Source organism: Macaca thibetana, chromosome 6 (genome assembly GCF_024542745.1).
Source record: "Macaca thibetana thibetana isolate TM-01 chromosome 6, ASM2454274v1, whole genome shotgun sequence".
NCBI lineage: Eukaryota > Metazoa > Chordata > Mammalia > Primates > Cercopithecidae > Macaca > Macaca thibetana.
In genome coordinates, this window is record NC_065583.1 from 35,189,058 (window position 1) to 35,205,795 (window position 16,738).

The following is a 16,738-nucleotide window of genomic DNA, read 5'->3' on the forward strand; positions in this document are numbered from 1 at the left end:
TCATCATTTTTCACAAATTTGCACAAACTGAGTTTATGCTCAACTGGGATTAAAATATATTCTTAATTTTTAGTCCCATTTACCCCATAGATCTATATTGTAGTTCAGAAAATTAAAACTTAAATATTATTATAGTATTCAGATAATTGCTAAAATTGTGATCCAAACTACTATAGTCAGGAAAATAAATAAGGGCATCAAATTTCAAGTGGAAAAGAACACAAATGGAGATGACAAAAAAATATTTCTTCAACCCATTTCTCTTACTTTCCAGCACAGCATTTTCTGAATTTGATTAGTAGCCATGAGTCATGACAGGAAAAGAACAAAAGCAATAAAATAATGGGAAACTGGGAGAATGGTATCTAAGACTTCAGTGGGTAAATTCCTACTAACTTCATTTGCTAAAGCGACTAGTGAAGCACTAGGCCTCAAAATACACTAACCCAGTCTCAGATCTTAACTAAAAAAGACAAGTGACTATATATAATAAACGGAGAAATATTAAGACTGCAGTATGACAACGCTTTATGACACTGAATCAAGTAAAATAAAAACAGACACTGGAATATGTAGACAACATCAAAATTGATGTTTAAAAGCAGTAAAAAGAATATGATTTTGCTATTTTATATTTCTGGGAATAAAGTCCTCCAATCACTGAAGAATAAAGCAAAACTGACAAACAGGACAGAAGACAGCTATGAGCTTACTGACACACCACTCTGAAAACAGAAATGGACTACATATAGTATGGTTAAGTTATCTAGCTAATCACTTTTCTTAAAACAAAATGAAGTACTACTACTTCTCCTTTCTAAGAACGCAGGAAAGACAATTTAAGCAACACAGACCCTCCACATAAAACTACATTGCTTTTATTAACCCCCTTCTCCCATTACTGCCACAGGTCCCCCATAAAAACTGGTAGTCTCCTGCGTTGCCAGAGGTTTGGGAGGCACTAAGCCTGTAAAAAGGTAAAGACCCTTAACAAACTAGCTAGTATGACTGTTATACTTTCATATCAAAATTCACCTTAGCTACAAAAGCAAAGACTTGTAAAACACTATTCACATTTTCCTGTTCAGTACATTTCCCCCACAAACTATCTAAAAACCATTGACAGGATCTTTAAAGGCTATCCCCGTATTATATGTACCTTACTTAACTTCTTCAGTTGCTTTTTATCAATAAAATAAATTCAAATTTGAAGTCAATGTGAATTAATTTCTCTCTCATACGTATTTCTTACACACTAATAATTCCCAAGTCCCTGAAGTAATCACAAAAAAACCCACATTTTTTTCTTGATTCTTATCAATTATCCTGGTAGTAAAATAATACAAATTATAATCAAACTGTAGGAACAGCTGTGTATCTTCAGACAAGTGTCATAACAAATAATCGAATTTTTAAAAATCATTATTTAAGTACTTTTGGACTTAGTCTCAACCTGCAGAGTAAGGAGTAATATCCGTATATTAATACAAAAAGAAAAAAAGAAATAAACCTCCCAAAAAGAAAGCAACATTTTCATATTAATGACAATCTTTTAAGCCAATTAACAGCTGTGTCCCTCTCTTCATCCCTGAAATCTACTATTAATCAACTCTCACCTTTTCAGAAAAGATCTATTCTTTGAGCCTCTGTGAGTTTATACCTGAAAATTCTCCTGCCTTTCTGACTGCTGCCTTCTATGGCAACTCCTCAATTTACCTACTCGCATCCCAGTCTAGAAACTACTCTAAAAGAGATTACTGAGAAGTTCCTCATAAACCTCCCTGATTTCATCACCACCCAAAAAACCAACACCAAAAAAACTTGCAAAATACTGCATTTATACAGACCCCCGGTACCTGTCTTACCTATTTGCCTAGTTCTTAAGACCCTTCAAAATAAAACCCTCTCACCTCAGAAGTTTCCTAAAAACCTCATAAACTACACTTATCATTTTCCTAACCTTTATTCATGTTGCTTCTCCTATCTGAAAATCCTTTCCTTACCTGTGAACCTACTTAAACCCTACTCTGTTTCCTTCATGATAAATACCCATATAGTCCACCCACTCGTTTCTCCACTTCCCAAATTCTTACATCTTTTTCACTGTATAGTTTTGCACACCAATATCTAATTGTTTCACGTGTTACTCTTGCCTCCTCGATTAGGAACACTGGAAACTCTGTAAGGTAGGGACCAAGACGTACACTTATTTTGCAAGCCCACAATGCCCGGCATTACTATTGGCCAAGTGGAACAGCTAACTCTGCACTTTCTCAACTTAGCTTCATGAATTGCAACTGGGCAAATACTTCCTCCTATTAATATAAATTCCTGTTTTTCTCTAACCCAAAAGTTTTAGTGCCAAAAATGTACTTTAAATAATTCTGGTATTAAAGGATAATACCAGAAACACTGGGATCAATATGAAATGTAGTCCCCTACTGGTTCACCTCTCTAGCCCCTATATAAAAACACATGCTGGGTGGTACTCACTTGATACTGTCTGCGCAACTGAAGTAGCAGTTGTTGTGGTAGAAGTGGTAGAGGAAGGGGTGGATGACGACGTTGAAGTGGATACTGCAGGTGCTGGGCTACTGGTCGTAGGGGTGGAAGCTCCAACTGCTTGTGCTTGTACTTGTGCCTGGACCTGGGCCTGGACCTGAGCCTGGGCCTGGGCCTGAGCTTGTGCCTGAGCCTGAGCTTGTGCCTGGGCCTGGGCCTGCGCCTGGGCCTGGGCCTGGGCCTGGGCCTGCGCCTGCGCCTGCGCCTGGGCCTGCGCCTGGGCCTGGGCCTGTGCCTGGGCCTGGGCCTGCGCCTGGGCCTGAGCCTGAACCTGGGCCTGGGCTGCAAGCATAGGTGTCAGTTCTGATTGCTGAATAACCTTAACTCCATCTGGCTTGGTCCATGCAGATTCACGTGTCCGAGCATTATAATAATAAACCTGCAGTGGAAGCAAAAAATCAATGGTTATCATAAAATCTGTCAATTATTATTAAAAACAATAATGGAACCATATTTTATCTTTAAAGCTATTTAAAAATAACATAGGGCCAGGCATGGTGGCTCATGCCTGTAATCCCAGCACTTTAGGAGGCAGAGGCAGGTGGAGCACTTGAGGTCAGGAGTTTGAGACCAGCCTGGCCAACATGTTGAAACCCTGTCTCTACTAAAAATATTTAAAAATTAGCCAGGTATGGTGGCAGGCACCTGTAATCCCAGCTACTCGGGAAGCTGAGGCAAAAGAATCACTTGAACCCAGGAGGTGGAGGTTGCCGTGAGCCGAGATCGCACCACTGCACTCCAGGCTAGGCAACAGAGACTCCATCTCAAAAATAAAAAATAGCCAGGTGCAGTGGCTCACATCTGTAATCCCAGCACTTTGGGAGGCTGAAGCAAGCAGATTACCTGAGGTCAGGAGATCGAGACCAACCTAGCCAACATGGTAAAACCTCGTCTCTACTAAAAATACAAAAATTTAGCTAGACGTGATGGTGGGCGCCTATAATCCCAGCTACTCGGGAGACTGAGGAAGGAGAATTGCTTGAACCCAAGAGGCAGAGGTTGCAGTGAGCCAAGATCGCACCACTGCACTCCAGGCTGGGTGACAGCACAAGAAGCCATCTCAAAAATAAAAAAATAAAAAATAAAATAACTTAGGGCCAGGCACAGTTGCTCACGCCTGTAATCCCAGCAGTACTCTGGGAGGCCGAAGTGGGTGGGATCACCTGAGGTTAAGAGTTTGAGACCAGCCTGGCCAACATGGTGAAACCCTGTCTCTATTAAAATTACAAAAATTAGCCAGGCATGATGGCAGGTGCCTGTAACCCCAGGTACTCAGGAGGCTAAGGCAGGAGAATTGCTTGAACCCAGGAGGTAGAGGCTGCAGTGAACCAACATCGCACTACTGCACTCTAGCCTGGGCAACAGAGTAAAATTTCATCTCAAAAAACAAAAACAAAACAAAACAAAAAAAAAATAAGTAATTCCACCCCACAGCCCAATTTTCTACAATGAGCACATTGTATTTTTAACACCCAAAGGAAAACCCATGTTATATGCAGAAATTTAACATAACAGACCTGAGACAGCTATCCGTAGAAAGCCCTGCTGGCCCTTATCTGTAGTCTGAGAACTTGGATTTCAGGAGGGTTGACATTCCCTTACTGATAAGAATGGCTCGATGTGCCTAAACCAGTTATGCAAACAATGCAGTATATGCTGAACACCTGCTTTCCTTCTAGGAGCCTGAAATTTAGTATGTGCTAGGCAGATGGTACCAAAGTGACCAGAAGCTTCCAGAATCACAGGTAAATGTGTGTTAGCACTCCAGGCAACCTTATATCTGCTGCACAAAAATCGAATCCAGTCAGCTTCTCCTGGAGTCTTACCCCATTTCCCTGCTTACCCAAGGCTCATTCTTAATTGACAATATCACTGATCTCAATCTGCCAGAACTCTTTTTTACTCCTCTGTCAAAAAAATGACAACTTAAATTATATTTTATAATTTACCTTTCCATCTGGAGTTTTATTTTCAACCCATATCTCCTCCGTAGGAGGTAGTGCTGGAGTACCAGGAGCAGTCACAGGAGGCATTCCTGGTGGAAACATCATACCCGGAGGAGGAGGCATGGAACTCATGGGTGGAGGCATGAAAGGTGGTCTCTGTTAATTCACAAGGACAGTAACAGTCACTTTAATTACTTTTCCTCCAAATTATTACTGAATTCTACTCAAAAGTAAAACACTGTAAGAGAAACTAGTTTTATAGTCTATTCAAATACATTCACCTGTCGTAGAAGCAAAATGTCTGCAACAAAAATTACCGAACTAGAAAGAAACACATCAAACTACTAATAGTGGTCAACTGTGGGTTATAACACCGTCACTGAATTTTGCTCTCCCCTTTCTATATGTTCTGCTTTTCACACACACAGCGCTGGATTACTTTTTTAAAAAAAATTGATTTTTATATACTGTTTTAATACCAGGCACATCACTGTCTCCACAGCTTCTTGAAGAATCCTTCAAGAAAAAGTTTTCACTGCACATAAAAATGAGTTTCAAAATTAAAAAATTGACACTATGACATTATAAAAACATTTTGAGCAGGGATTTAAAAGATTTCCTCTATAATCTATAAGTAACATTAAAATTCAATTATCAAAAGCACCTTAATCTGGATAATGGAACTCAAACTATGCTAATAATGTGAAGCTGTACTTTACTTTCCTAAAAATTTCTTTCCCATACTCCTATCTTTCAGTATCAGTTGAGTATCTTTCAGGCGTCAGCACACCAGATCTAAGTTACACAAAATATCTATCCCAAATGTTTCATGAGCCTTTGGCTAAAAATCACTTGGACTTAATAAAAAGTAAAGCCACACAATTATTCAAGACCGAGAAAGGCATGACAACATTAGAAAGTATCTCAGCACAACATTTGATATATTTCAATGAGAGGGTTACATTAGTTCATTACATTTTATAATACTCCACAAGTAGGTTTAACTCTTAAAGGCACAAATTAGAACAAATTCACATGTTAAAGATTATACCAGAATAAGTTAAAAAGCTATTTCTTATTCTAACTTTGAAGCAAATATAAAACCATTTAACAATGTGTTTAAAGGAAGGAGAGCCTATTCGTTATTTGGAAGGCCATAAAATTATTCAGCAAAGTATTAAAACCCGTCTGTTTCATAACCACAATCCTATCTAAACAGAGTTAACATCATTTAAATGGCACATCATTGTCTTCTTCTATTTTTAGTATAATTCATTCTTCACTGTCTAAGCTAACGGAAGGCAGATGATACCACTATATTTATTTGGTTTCAGAATTATACAGGCTAAACTAAGAAAACATAGATACATACTCAAATAAAAAAAATACAATCCCAAAATGAGACATTCGAGAGTTGATACCTTCATGACCTCACTTCAGACAGCAAGTCTGGATACAATGGAGAGGGATATATGCCACAGGTTAAAATACCACAAGTGTTTTTATTTAAAGAAATCCCCTAATAAATCTTTCTCAAAAATAGTAAGATAACCCTACTTTTCCCCGCAGGGGAGAAAAAAAATTCTACTGTGCTTATAAAATTTGTTTGCTGTCACTTTCCTGGGGACAATAACTACTCAGGAATATATATACATATATTTTTAGACTTGCTGGCAACATATATCATTGAAAACAAATTTTCTCCACTCAAAAATATCTTAAGATTTCAAACTTCATTTCCCACAAAGAAGATGTATTACTAAAGCCAATTCACAGAGCTAAAGGTAAGTAAAAACTATTGACTCCTGGTTTTATACATATACTTCTCTATCACCATTTAAAGTTCTATTGTGAATTTCCTTAGTAATTACTGCTACCACTAATTTAGAAGAAACATATTAATATATGGATCTTCTCTTTAGCTCCCATTTTCCTACAAACTGAAACTATTTAAGAATATAAGTTTTTAAGTCAAAACCCATATATAATATTGATAATGATGCTAACAAAGAAATGGCAACCTCTACATTCTTTACCTGGAGGTGTGGAGGGCCCATAGGTGGAGGTATCCCTCCTGGAGGAGGCATTGGCGGCATATTAGGATCAAAAGGAGGACGTCCAAAGGGGGGCCGTGGTGGTGGTGGAGGGCCTCGCATCATACCAAAAGGTGGAGGAGGTCGCATCAGAGGTGGTGGGCCTCGCATCACTGCATTTGGTGGGGGAGCCGGACCTCGGAACCTCAAGGCCTGCTGTTGGGCCATCCTACATGGGAGAGCAAGGAATAAATTTTTCTTTCTTAAAATTACAAAAATGTAGCTACTGATCTCTAATTACATCAAATTTAAAAGGTTCTTAAGTCTAACTGGAGTTGGAAAGTCATCATTTTGCAACCATCATGATAAAAACTACATCAATGGGCCGGGTGCGGTGGCTCATACCTGTAATCCAGCACTTTGGGAGGCTGAGGGAGGATCACCTGAGGTCAGGAGTTCAAGACCAACCTGGCCAACATGGTGAATCCCCATCTCTACTAAAAACACAAAAATGAGCCAGGTATGGAGGCGCACGCCTGTACTTCCTGCTACTGGGGAGGCTGAGGCAGGAGAATCACTTGAACCCATGAGATGGAGGTTGCGATGAGCCAAGATCATGCCACTGCACTCCAGCCTGGGTCACAGAGCAAGGCCCCATTTCAGAAAAAAAAAAAAACAAAAAAACTTACGTCAATGGATGATCTAGTCTGGATGAATGATCAAGGGATGCCGAGTCTAGGCAAAAATTTAGACAAGGGGGTTATCTGGATGATCTTAAAGTTTTTACCCACATGCTGCTTAAAGTTGCAAGAAAGGATGAACAAAACAAAACACTCTAGGTAATAAGGAAATTGGGTAATACCTGGACCCAGTGATCAAAACTAATTATCATCTAAGAAGGACAAATAATGTGTGACTGAGAGGGATACAACATCACCTATTCCAGCCAAAAATGTATAACCTCAATCTAATAATGAGGAAAATATCAGACAAACTCAGAATAAGAATAAGGAATGTTCTTTCTTTTCTTTTTTTTTTTTTCCGAGACCAAGTCTCACTCTGTTGCCAGGCTAGAGTGCAGTGGTGCAATCTGGGCTCGCTGCAACCTCCGCCTCCCGGGTTCAAGCTATTCTTCTTCCAACTAGATGGGACTACAGGCGTGCGCCACCATGCCTGCCTAATTTTTTTTTTTTTTTTTTTGCATTTTAGTAGAGACAGGGTTTCACCATGTTGGCAATGGTCTTGATCTCCTGATCTGCCCTCCTTCGCCTCCCAAAGTGCTGGGATTACAGGCATGAGCCACAGCACCCGGCCAGAAGGAATGTTCTTTCTATTAAAAGGGGGATGTGTATTCTTCAGAAATGTCAGTGTTATCCATAAAAGACAAAGAAATGCGTGGAAATGCTCCAGATTAAAGAAGTTTAAAGAGACACAATAACACAATTTTTTTTTTTTTTTATAAGAGACAGAGTTTCACCATGTTGGCAAGGCTGGTCTCGAACTCCCGACCTCAGGCGATCTGCACATCTCGGCCTCCCAAAGTACTGAGATTGCATGCATGATCCACCACACTTGGCCAATAACAACACAATTTTAACTCTAGATTGAATTCTGTAATAACAGGAGGAAACGCCATACAGGGCATTACCAGATCAACTGACAACACTGGAATATGCACAACATATTAAAGTATTATTACAAATTTATGAAGCTGATAAGTAGGCTGTAGTTAAGTAAAATAGTATCTCTATTCTTAGAAAATACTGAAGTATTGAGGGGTAAAAAGCCATAGGTACACCTTACCCTTGCAGTTCAGAATAACAAAGAGGAGGCATGTGTGCACGCAAATAGTAAAGCAGAAAAGGTAAAATATTAACATTGAATACACTCTAGCTTTATTTTTGCGACATTTTGTAAGTTTGAAATTACTTCCAAACTTTTTAAAGGGGGCAGGGGGTAACTTAGGACATGATCAGTAGTCTCTATCTAAAGGGAAAGCCTTTCCCTGTAGGGCACACTACCTCACCACCTCTCACTCTCAACACCCTATGTATTTTCTCCACAGCATTTAAGCAAATAAGTAATGTCACATGAGATAGTATTATCTATCTCTTCCCCCAAGTGCTTTTGTAAGAGAATTATTAACTCTTAAAAGTGCTTACTATGAGCAAGGCAGTGCTTACTCTAAGCTCTTTTCAAATATTAAGTCTTTTAATCATCAAAACAACCCGATGGATACTATTAATCTCAGTTTACAGATAAAGAACTAAAGCAAAGAAGTCACTTGTCCAAGGCCAAACAATTGGTTCAGTATTAAAGCCAGGATTCAGGTGGCCCATGGTGGCTTGTGCCTGTAAACCCAGCACTTTGGTGGCCAAGGCAGGCAGATCATTCAAAGTCAGGAATTCGAGATCAACCTGGCCAACATGGTGAAAACCCATCTCTACTAAAAATACAAAAAAAATAGCTGGTATTGCACGCCTGTAATCTCAGCTACTTGGGAGGTTGAGGCAGGAGAATCGCTTGAGCCCGGGAGGTGGAGGTCACAGTGAGCTGAGATTGTGCCAATGCACTCCAGTCTGGGCAACAGAGCAAGGGTCTGTCTCAAAAATAAATAAATAAACAAAATAGAGGATTCAAACACAGGCAAATGCCCCTTTCAGAGTAGGAATTCTGTTCACTCTTGTATCCCTAGCACAGAGATTTGTACATAACAGGGCTCAATAAATATTAATATCAGTATTTGCTGCATGAACCACTGAATACCTAGGTGATACTGTACCCAAACTGACTACCTATCATGGTATTCCCAGTAGCTATTATACATCTACATTATACATAAAAAATCTACATTTCTGTCCTCAAGAGAGGAATTAACATTTATATTCTTTACATATTTGAAAAAAATCATTCTTATAGTCTCTCCTTACCAGGCTCTTTCAACTTTCTGACATTTTTCAACCCTCTGCTTATAGATTACCCTTTGAACTTTCTCTAAATTTACCACATCATAGTTCAATTCTGAGACACATCAAAAAAAACCTAATAAAGAACCAATTTAGGCCAGGAGCAGCGGCTCATACCTGTAATCTCAGCACTTTGGGAGGCAGAGGTGGGTAGATCACTTGAAGCCAGGAGTTCGAGACCAGCCTGGCCAACATGGCAAAACCCTGCCTCTATTAAAAATACAAAAATTCACCAAGCGTGGTGGTGCACGCCTGCAGCCCCAGCTACTTGAGAGGTTGAGGCATGAAAATCACTCAAACTCGGGAGGCAGAGGTTGCAGTGAGTCAAGATTGCACCACCACATTTCAGCGTGGGCAACAGAGCAAGAATCAAGTCTCAAAAAAAATTTAAAAATTAAAAAAAAAAAACTAATTTGCCTTCTGGACTTGTTTACAATCCTGGCATAACAAGGATTACACCAGGATTGTAAACAAGTCCAGAACTACTATACCAAGTATATTTAATCAAATTTGCAAATGATCCTACAATCCAAAGGTTAGAAAATATGAGTTAAAAAGGAATGTGGGCCGGATGCCACCCGGTGGCTCACGCCTAGCACTTTGGGAGGCCAAGGTGGGTGGATCACCTGAGGTTAGGAGTTTGAGACCATCCTGGCCAACATGGTGAAACCCTCTCTACTGAAAATACAAAAATTAGCCGGATGTGGTGGCACCTGCCTGTAATCCCAGCTACTCGGGACGCTGAGACAGGAGAACAGCAGGAACCTGAGAGGTGGTGGTTGCAGTAAGGCAAGATCACACTACTGCACTGCAGCCTGGGAGACAGAGCAAGACATTGTCTAAAAAAAAAGAAAGAATATGGATTGAATCAAAATAGTCAAAAGGTCTTTTTCAAATTATATGCATCCCCAAAAGACAGAGGCCACTGTTACTGAAGGAATGTCCAATCTTTCAGGGCAAAAAAAAAAAGCTGACCACCAAGGAAAGACACTCTGTTTCAGGCTTGAGAGTTAATAACGTACCCTACTCTTAGATTTTCTTTCCATCTGCCTCTCCTTTTTTTCAAAAAGTCTACAGTATTCATTTCTCTACAATTTCATACTTCCTGGTTACAGCTTGAAGTTAAGTATTTAAGATCCAGAACCATAAAAAAGCTCTGTTAGGACTCTGTCTTTTGTTGTCAGGCTAGTTACGTAATTTCTGAGTCTTGAGTTTCCTCAGATGTGAATGAGTGAGGAACAGAAAAGGTATCTGATATCTCTGTTCAATGAGATAATCCCAGTGAAACATTTAGAGTGGTACCTGGTATATAGTAAACTACTTCAACTATCATTACTTTCATTCCCCCACAAAACCTAGCAGTGTTTATCTGTAAAAGGCATTTCACTATTAATTTGGGATGGTTTTCAAAAGTCTGCCTCTAAAATGGTGACAAAATTCACATAATTTCCTTTTTTGAATGGCCTAAAGTTGCCATTTTCTGATGTTAATTACGCACAGAACATGGGCTGGGCTCTTCATATCATACTGCTTCATCACAACCACCTCACCAGAACCTGCAGTGAGGATTAAATGAGCTAATAAAGTACTTGGAATAGTGCTTAGCACTTAGTGCTATCTAAGTTATTAGCTATTATTACCGTTTCTGTAACATTAGTACAGTAATAGTACTGGGAAGTGTTAAATAGTATTAATATTAGTAATGTTAGCTATTATTACTATAATTATTATCAGGCCCCGTATTACCTGGCCCACATTAACCTTTCCACAAATTCTAGTCTTTTCCTTTAAATATTTCAAGTTTATTACTTCGAAGCCTCTGCACCTGTTCTCTTTGCCTGGCATGTTCTTCCCCAGATTTTCACATAACTAGCTCCGTCTCATTATTCAGCCTCAAGTTTAAATGTCAGCTCAAACTGCTTTCCCACTTCTAGCCTCTCCAGGCCCTCTCAGGCTCATTATTCTCAATTTGAGTTTTCAATTATGATAAATGCTATGAAGAAATCTCCCATTTACTTCTGAATTATCTTTAGCCACTAGTATATAGTTCCCTTTAGTATACTGTTGCAACACATTAAAACACATTATTGTTTTAATAATGATAGTAAAGTTCCTATATACCAGTATGGTTACACAGACATTACCCATATTAACTCTTAATCCTCACTACAGCCCAATAAGGTAAGTTTGGCACCATTTTTACAGAGGAAATGACAGCACAGAAAAATAATTTTCTTAAGGCAGCTAGTGAGTGATAACACCAGAATATTCTTATTCTCATTTTATAGATAAGAAAATTTAGATTGCAAGTATCTTAAGTATTGATAGGTAAACAAAGGCCCTAGGGAAAGGATCTACACAAATGACTCTGGAAGTTACTTTAATGGCATTTGGAATGTCTATAAATTTTCCATCTATTGTGGTTTATATTCCTACCACTTACAACCTTTCTGAATAACAAAAGCCTACTTGCATGAATAAAAATAACAAAAATATTTCACAAGATCATGGAAATACAAACATAAGGTATTTTTCTATAACAGAAGTACTCTATCCAGATATGCAATCTCCCCAATGCTAAAGACAATATTTTAATTGGAGGAGCAAGAAATAAAAAGATGCTACTGACATATGAGGGGCGAATTCTATAAACTGTGATTGAGGAGACCTGAGGTTTAGTCCAGACCCTGCCAACTACCAGCGACCTTGTGTAAGTCACTTCACACTTACAGGCAGATTTAATCATCTGATGTGGTTGATTTCATTTACAATTTAGATGGCTCTTACTTAAGCTGGAAGCTCCTGCAGGACAAACGTCTTTTTTTGGTCTGGTTCAGGGAACTACTGCCAGCAACTGTCACGTAGTACACAATAAATGTTGGCCCAGTAAGTGAAGTATCTTTAAATCTCCTATCTTCATTTATTTACAACATAACTACAGAATATCTCATTTGTCAGGAGGTTATAACAGACACACCATGAAGTACATTCAGGATACAAATACAACGCAAAAATTAAGCCCCAACTTCTGCCATCAAAGAGGCCACAGACACACCTAATTTCATGACAAATGCTAAAATAAAGATCTGTACAGTATGCTCTGCAAGCAAGTTCCAATCCAAGAGGCTACGGTATAAAATATTTGCAACAGGGCACATTCATTTGCAAATTAAAGCCCTATTCAAATCAGTTGTGCAACATTAATAAAGTCTAAACGGCTTTATTAATAAGGATGTTTTTAAAAGCTTTAGAAAGATACTTTCTAAAATGCAAAAGAATGTTCCCTAATAAATCCACCTGAAACTAGCTAAGTAACCTCCCTTTAAGACCGAAATCAAGAATAAGCTTGGCATAGCTAATATTGGAAGATCCTGACAATTCACCTTGATCACTCATTAATACTGTATACATCAGAAGTTTAAAGGATTTCAGATGTGTCTCTGAAATAAGACAAAATTTAATTTCTGCCAAGGTAGGGATTTGTGTGTGTGGCCATGCAGAATCTGAAAGGCATTTTCCTCTTCTAAAACCTTGAATAATAATACCCATTTCCTTACACAATTTCATCTTAAGCTCTAGACAGTATCAAGAGTCCTCATAATCTACACTGCTCTTTTTCATTTTCAAATGTTGACAACAGCACAATTCAGAATAGGAGGTGAACATCCGAAATGCCATTTCTCCCATACAGAAAAAAAAAAAAAGTACCATATACACATAAAGCATAACACCTCTTTTCCTCAAAAACCACTGACCAAAAGATTTCTCCAGGTCACTCTTATTTTAGCAAATTTTAATTACAAATTCATAGGCATTGAGGTTCCAGGGGAAAAAAGGTCACTGCACTGGTCAGGGAAATGGCACGAGTAGTAGACAAATAGAATGCCAATCGGGATTGCAGGCTCTGAAACCTGACTGCCTGAGTTCAAGCCACTTCCTGGAGCCACAAATCCGCCTATGCAATCTTATTCTACTGACTCAACCTCCACGAGGCTGTTATCTCACCCGTAAGATGGGCGAGTAACAACTGAAGATGCCTCTGGTCTGTGGCCTGCAAAATGTTAATAGCAACTACTCCAAAAGGTGGTCTTGAGGATTAAATGAGACAAACCTAAGTAAAGGGTTTACTGGCACACGGTAAGTGCCTAATAAGCGGTTGCTACTGTTGTTGGTACTCACTACTACAGAATAATAAGGAATAAAGGGATGAAAAAAGGAAGAAAAGCCACTGAAGTTAAGAAAGGCAAGCGATGAGGGGGATGAAATGAAAGTGCAAACGTGGGGAGCCCAAATGGCCGGGGAGGGCGTGAAGAAGGCTTAGCCAGAAGTGGCGAGCGATACAAGGGAAGTAACTGCGAAGTGCAGGGACGTCGATGAGGAAAACCAGGCCCGCAGCGGAACGCGGCCGGGAGACAGACTGGTCGGCCGAGACGGAGGCGACACGCGGCTGAGGCGGGGCCCAAAGGCGGGAGCACCGGGCCCGGGCGGCTGGCCGCAGGCCGCGAGGGGCGGCGGAGCCCCAAGAAAGCACGAGGAAGCAGCCGAAGAACCCGCAGGAGGCCCTGGCCCAGCCCGGGCCCGGCTCTCATTCAAGCCACCTTCCCCTTCCCCCTTCTTAAGCCCCATGCGGTCCTGGCCCAGGGCGGCCGCGGCTCCGCTACCCACCGTCCGCCCCGGATCTCCACATGGCAGGTCTAGCCCCTGGGGCTCTCGTGAGCAGAGATGTGAGGGAGGACAGCGTCCCTTACCTGAGCTCCCCCGGGTTGAATCGCTCACCGTCGCCCCCGTCCCCGCCACGCTCCGCCATTACAGAGGGCCGCGTTCATCCACCCGCCGACCCAGCGTCCCTTATTGGCTAGAAAAATCGTCAATCCCCAACAAGAGAGGAGGAGATAGCAGAGGCCTGAGATATGGTTGGTTAATATTTCCATCAATCTTCGAGATGGGGGCGGTACCTTCCTTGCTATTGGGCAAGGGGCCCGCCGACTTTGAAAGCGGTATGAAGACAGCCAGTTGATTGGTGGCTCGGGGGCTTTATGGGAAATGTGATTTTAGCAGTGAGGAACCGCCGGCGCCCTCTCGCGGTAGGCAGAACTAAGTCCTCCCACGTTCGGCTCGGCCTGCGGTAGCCACGTGTCTGTCGGCTTCCGGGAGAGCCAACTGTGAAGCCATATTGGCTAGTAGTAGCTCAGGCGGAGAGCATTTCCACTGGGCAAGCCAATCAAAATCGACCTGGGCCTTGCCTAAACCAATTGCACAGTTGCTGTGAAAAGCCGCTATTCCCTAGCTTTACAGTAGCAGGAGTCAAGTCACCACTCAGCTCTATATACATGTTATTAAATAATATATTATTAGTTACAAGAATGCCTCCCAAATTATACTAAATAGTTGCAAGCGAATAGGTGTTATAAGTTGCTGCATTAGGAAAGGTAAATTGGTGAAGGCAAGCCTCTTTGCAATTTACACCTTTGCCATCTCTCACTCAATCTCATAATGTGCTTGTCTGAAATTAGGACACCCAGAATACCAGACGATTCTGAATATTTATTTCGTTTTTCTAATTAACAAAAAAAAAGTTTAGGATTTGGGGTTTCAAAGGTACAATGAAGATGAGCCCTTTTATTAAAGTCCTAAAATATTAAAATAATACTAATAGATAAATTTTACTTGGACCATGTAAGCATGTCCATGTCGCATGCTTACCATGTTTGCTAACCATGTAGCAAACCTGGATCTAAGTACGTCCCATACGTTAACTCTTTTAAGATTCAAAAATCACTAAGAGGTGGATAACATAGTCACTGTTTGTAGATGAGCTTGAGGCACAGAGAAGTTAAGTAGCTTGCCCAAGGTCACACATCTACTAAATAGCAGAGCCTGGTCTTAACCCCAGTCAGCGTAGTAGCAAAACACCACTCCTAAATACTGTGAGCCTAAATAATTGAATACACATAAAAACGTGTGCACAAATGTTCACAGCAGCAATATTCATAATAGCCAAAAAGTATTGTAATAACCCAATGACCATCAGCTGATGAATGGTTAAGAAACATGGTATAACTGTACAATGAAATATTGTTTGGACATAAAAAGCCACATACAAAAAGGCCACCTGTTGTATGATTACATTTACATGAAATGTGATGAAATTACATTGCATTTCAGGCAAATCCATACAGACAAAAAGTAGAATAGTGGTTTCCAGGAGGTAGAGGGGAGTGAGGAATTGGAAGTGACTGCTAATGGATATGGAATTTATTTTTCAATGATAAAAATGTTCTGGAATTAGCACTAATGGTTGCACAACTTTGTGAATACACTAAAACCCATTGAATTCTATACTATTTATTTGCTTATTTTGAGAGGGAGTGTCACTCTGTCACCCAGGCTGGAGTGCAATGGCATGATATCGGCTCACTGCAACCTCTGCTTCCTAGGCTCAAGCTATCCTCACACTTCAGCCTCCCAAGGAGCTGGGACCACAGGCCTCTGCCACCACATCCAGCTAATTTTTTATATTTTTGGTAAAGATGGGGTTTTGCCATGTTGGCCAGACTGGTCTTGAACTCCTGAGCTCAAGTGATCTGCCCACTTTGGCCTCCCAAAGTGCTGGGATTAAAGGTCTGAACCACTGCACACAGCCAAATTGTATACTTTAAAAGGTGAATTTTACTGTAAGTGAATTATATTTTAATTTAAAAACATCATCTACACTGAATTCCAGTTAAATATTCAAAATCAATTAAATATGATAAATTGTGATAAAGGCTTCACACAATTCTGAGCATGAGTAATTGGAGAAAGAGAGCATGGTGAAAATTTTGTTAAAGATGTGACATTTGAGGTTGGGTGCAGTGCCTCAGGCCTGTAATCCCAGCACTTTGGGAGGCCAAGGAGGGAGGACTGCTTGAGTTCAGGAGTTTGAAACCAGCCTGAGCAAAATGGGGAAACCTCATCACTACAAAAATCAAAAATATTAGCCAGGCATTGTGGTGCATGACTGTGGTCCCAGCTACTTGACAGGCAGAGGTGGGAGGGCCACTTGAGCCCAGCAGGTGGAGGCTACTGTGAGCTATAATTGCAGCACTGCACTCCAGCCTGGGATGCAGAATGAGACACCATCTTAAAAAAGAAAAAAAAAAAAAGTGTGACATTTGAACAAACTATAGTTTGACCAGAAGTTGGGGGTTAGATCCCTTTTTCAACATTAGCTTGTATCCCCAAGTTCTGG

General features: G+C 40.4%; 2 protein-coding genes across 8 annotated transcripts in view; one reads left to right on the top strand and one right to left on the bottom strand.

Moving 5' to 3' along the window:
- Window positions 1-14,349, bottom strand: part of TCERG1 (transcription elongation regulator 1) — a 63,703-nt gene extending 49,354 nt beyond the window's left edge. For 6 of the 7 annotated variants that reach the window (XM_050793989.1, XM_050793987.1, XM_050793986.1 and 3 more), the window contains exons 1-4: window positions 14,256-14,349; window positions 6,545-6,770; window positions 4,512-4,664; window positions 2,494-2,941 (exon numbers count right to left, since the gene is read on the bottom strand). In XM_050793989.1, the coding sequence (XP_050649946.1) occupies window positions 2,494-2,941; window positions 4,512-4,664; window positions 6,545-6,770; window positions 14,256-14,314 (886 nt within the window). In that variant the 5' untranslated portion in view covers window positions 14,315-14,349. The remainder of the gene's footprint in view (window positions 1-2,493; window positions 2,942-4,511; window positions 4,665-6,544; window positions 6,771-14,255) is intronic. The other variant, XM_050793988.1, reaches the window with a different exon arrangement.
- The window catches only part of PRELID2 (PRELI domain containing 2), a 1,077,378-nt gene that overhangs the window by 371,195 nt on the left and 689,445 nt on the right, over window positions 1-16,738 (top strand). The window lies entirely within an intron of this gene.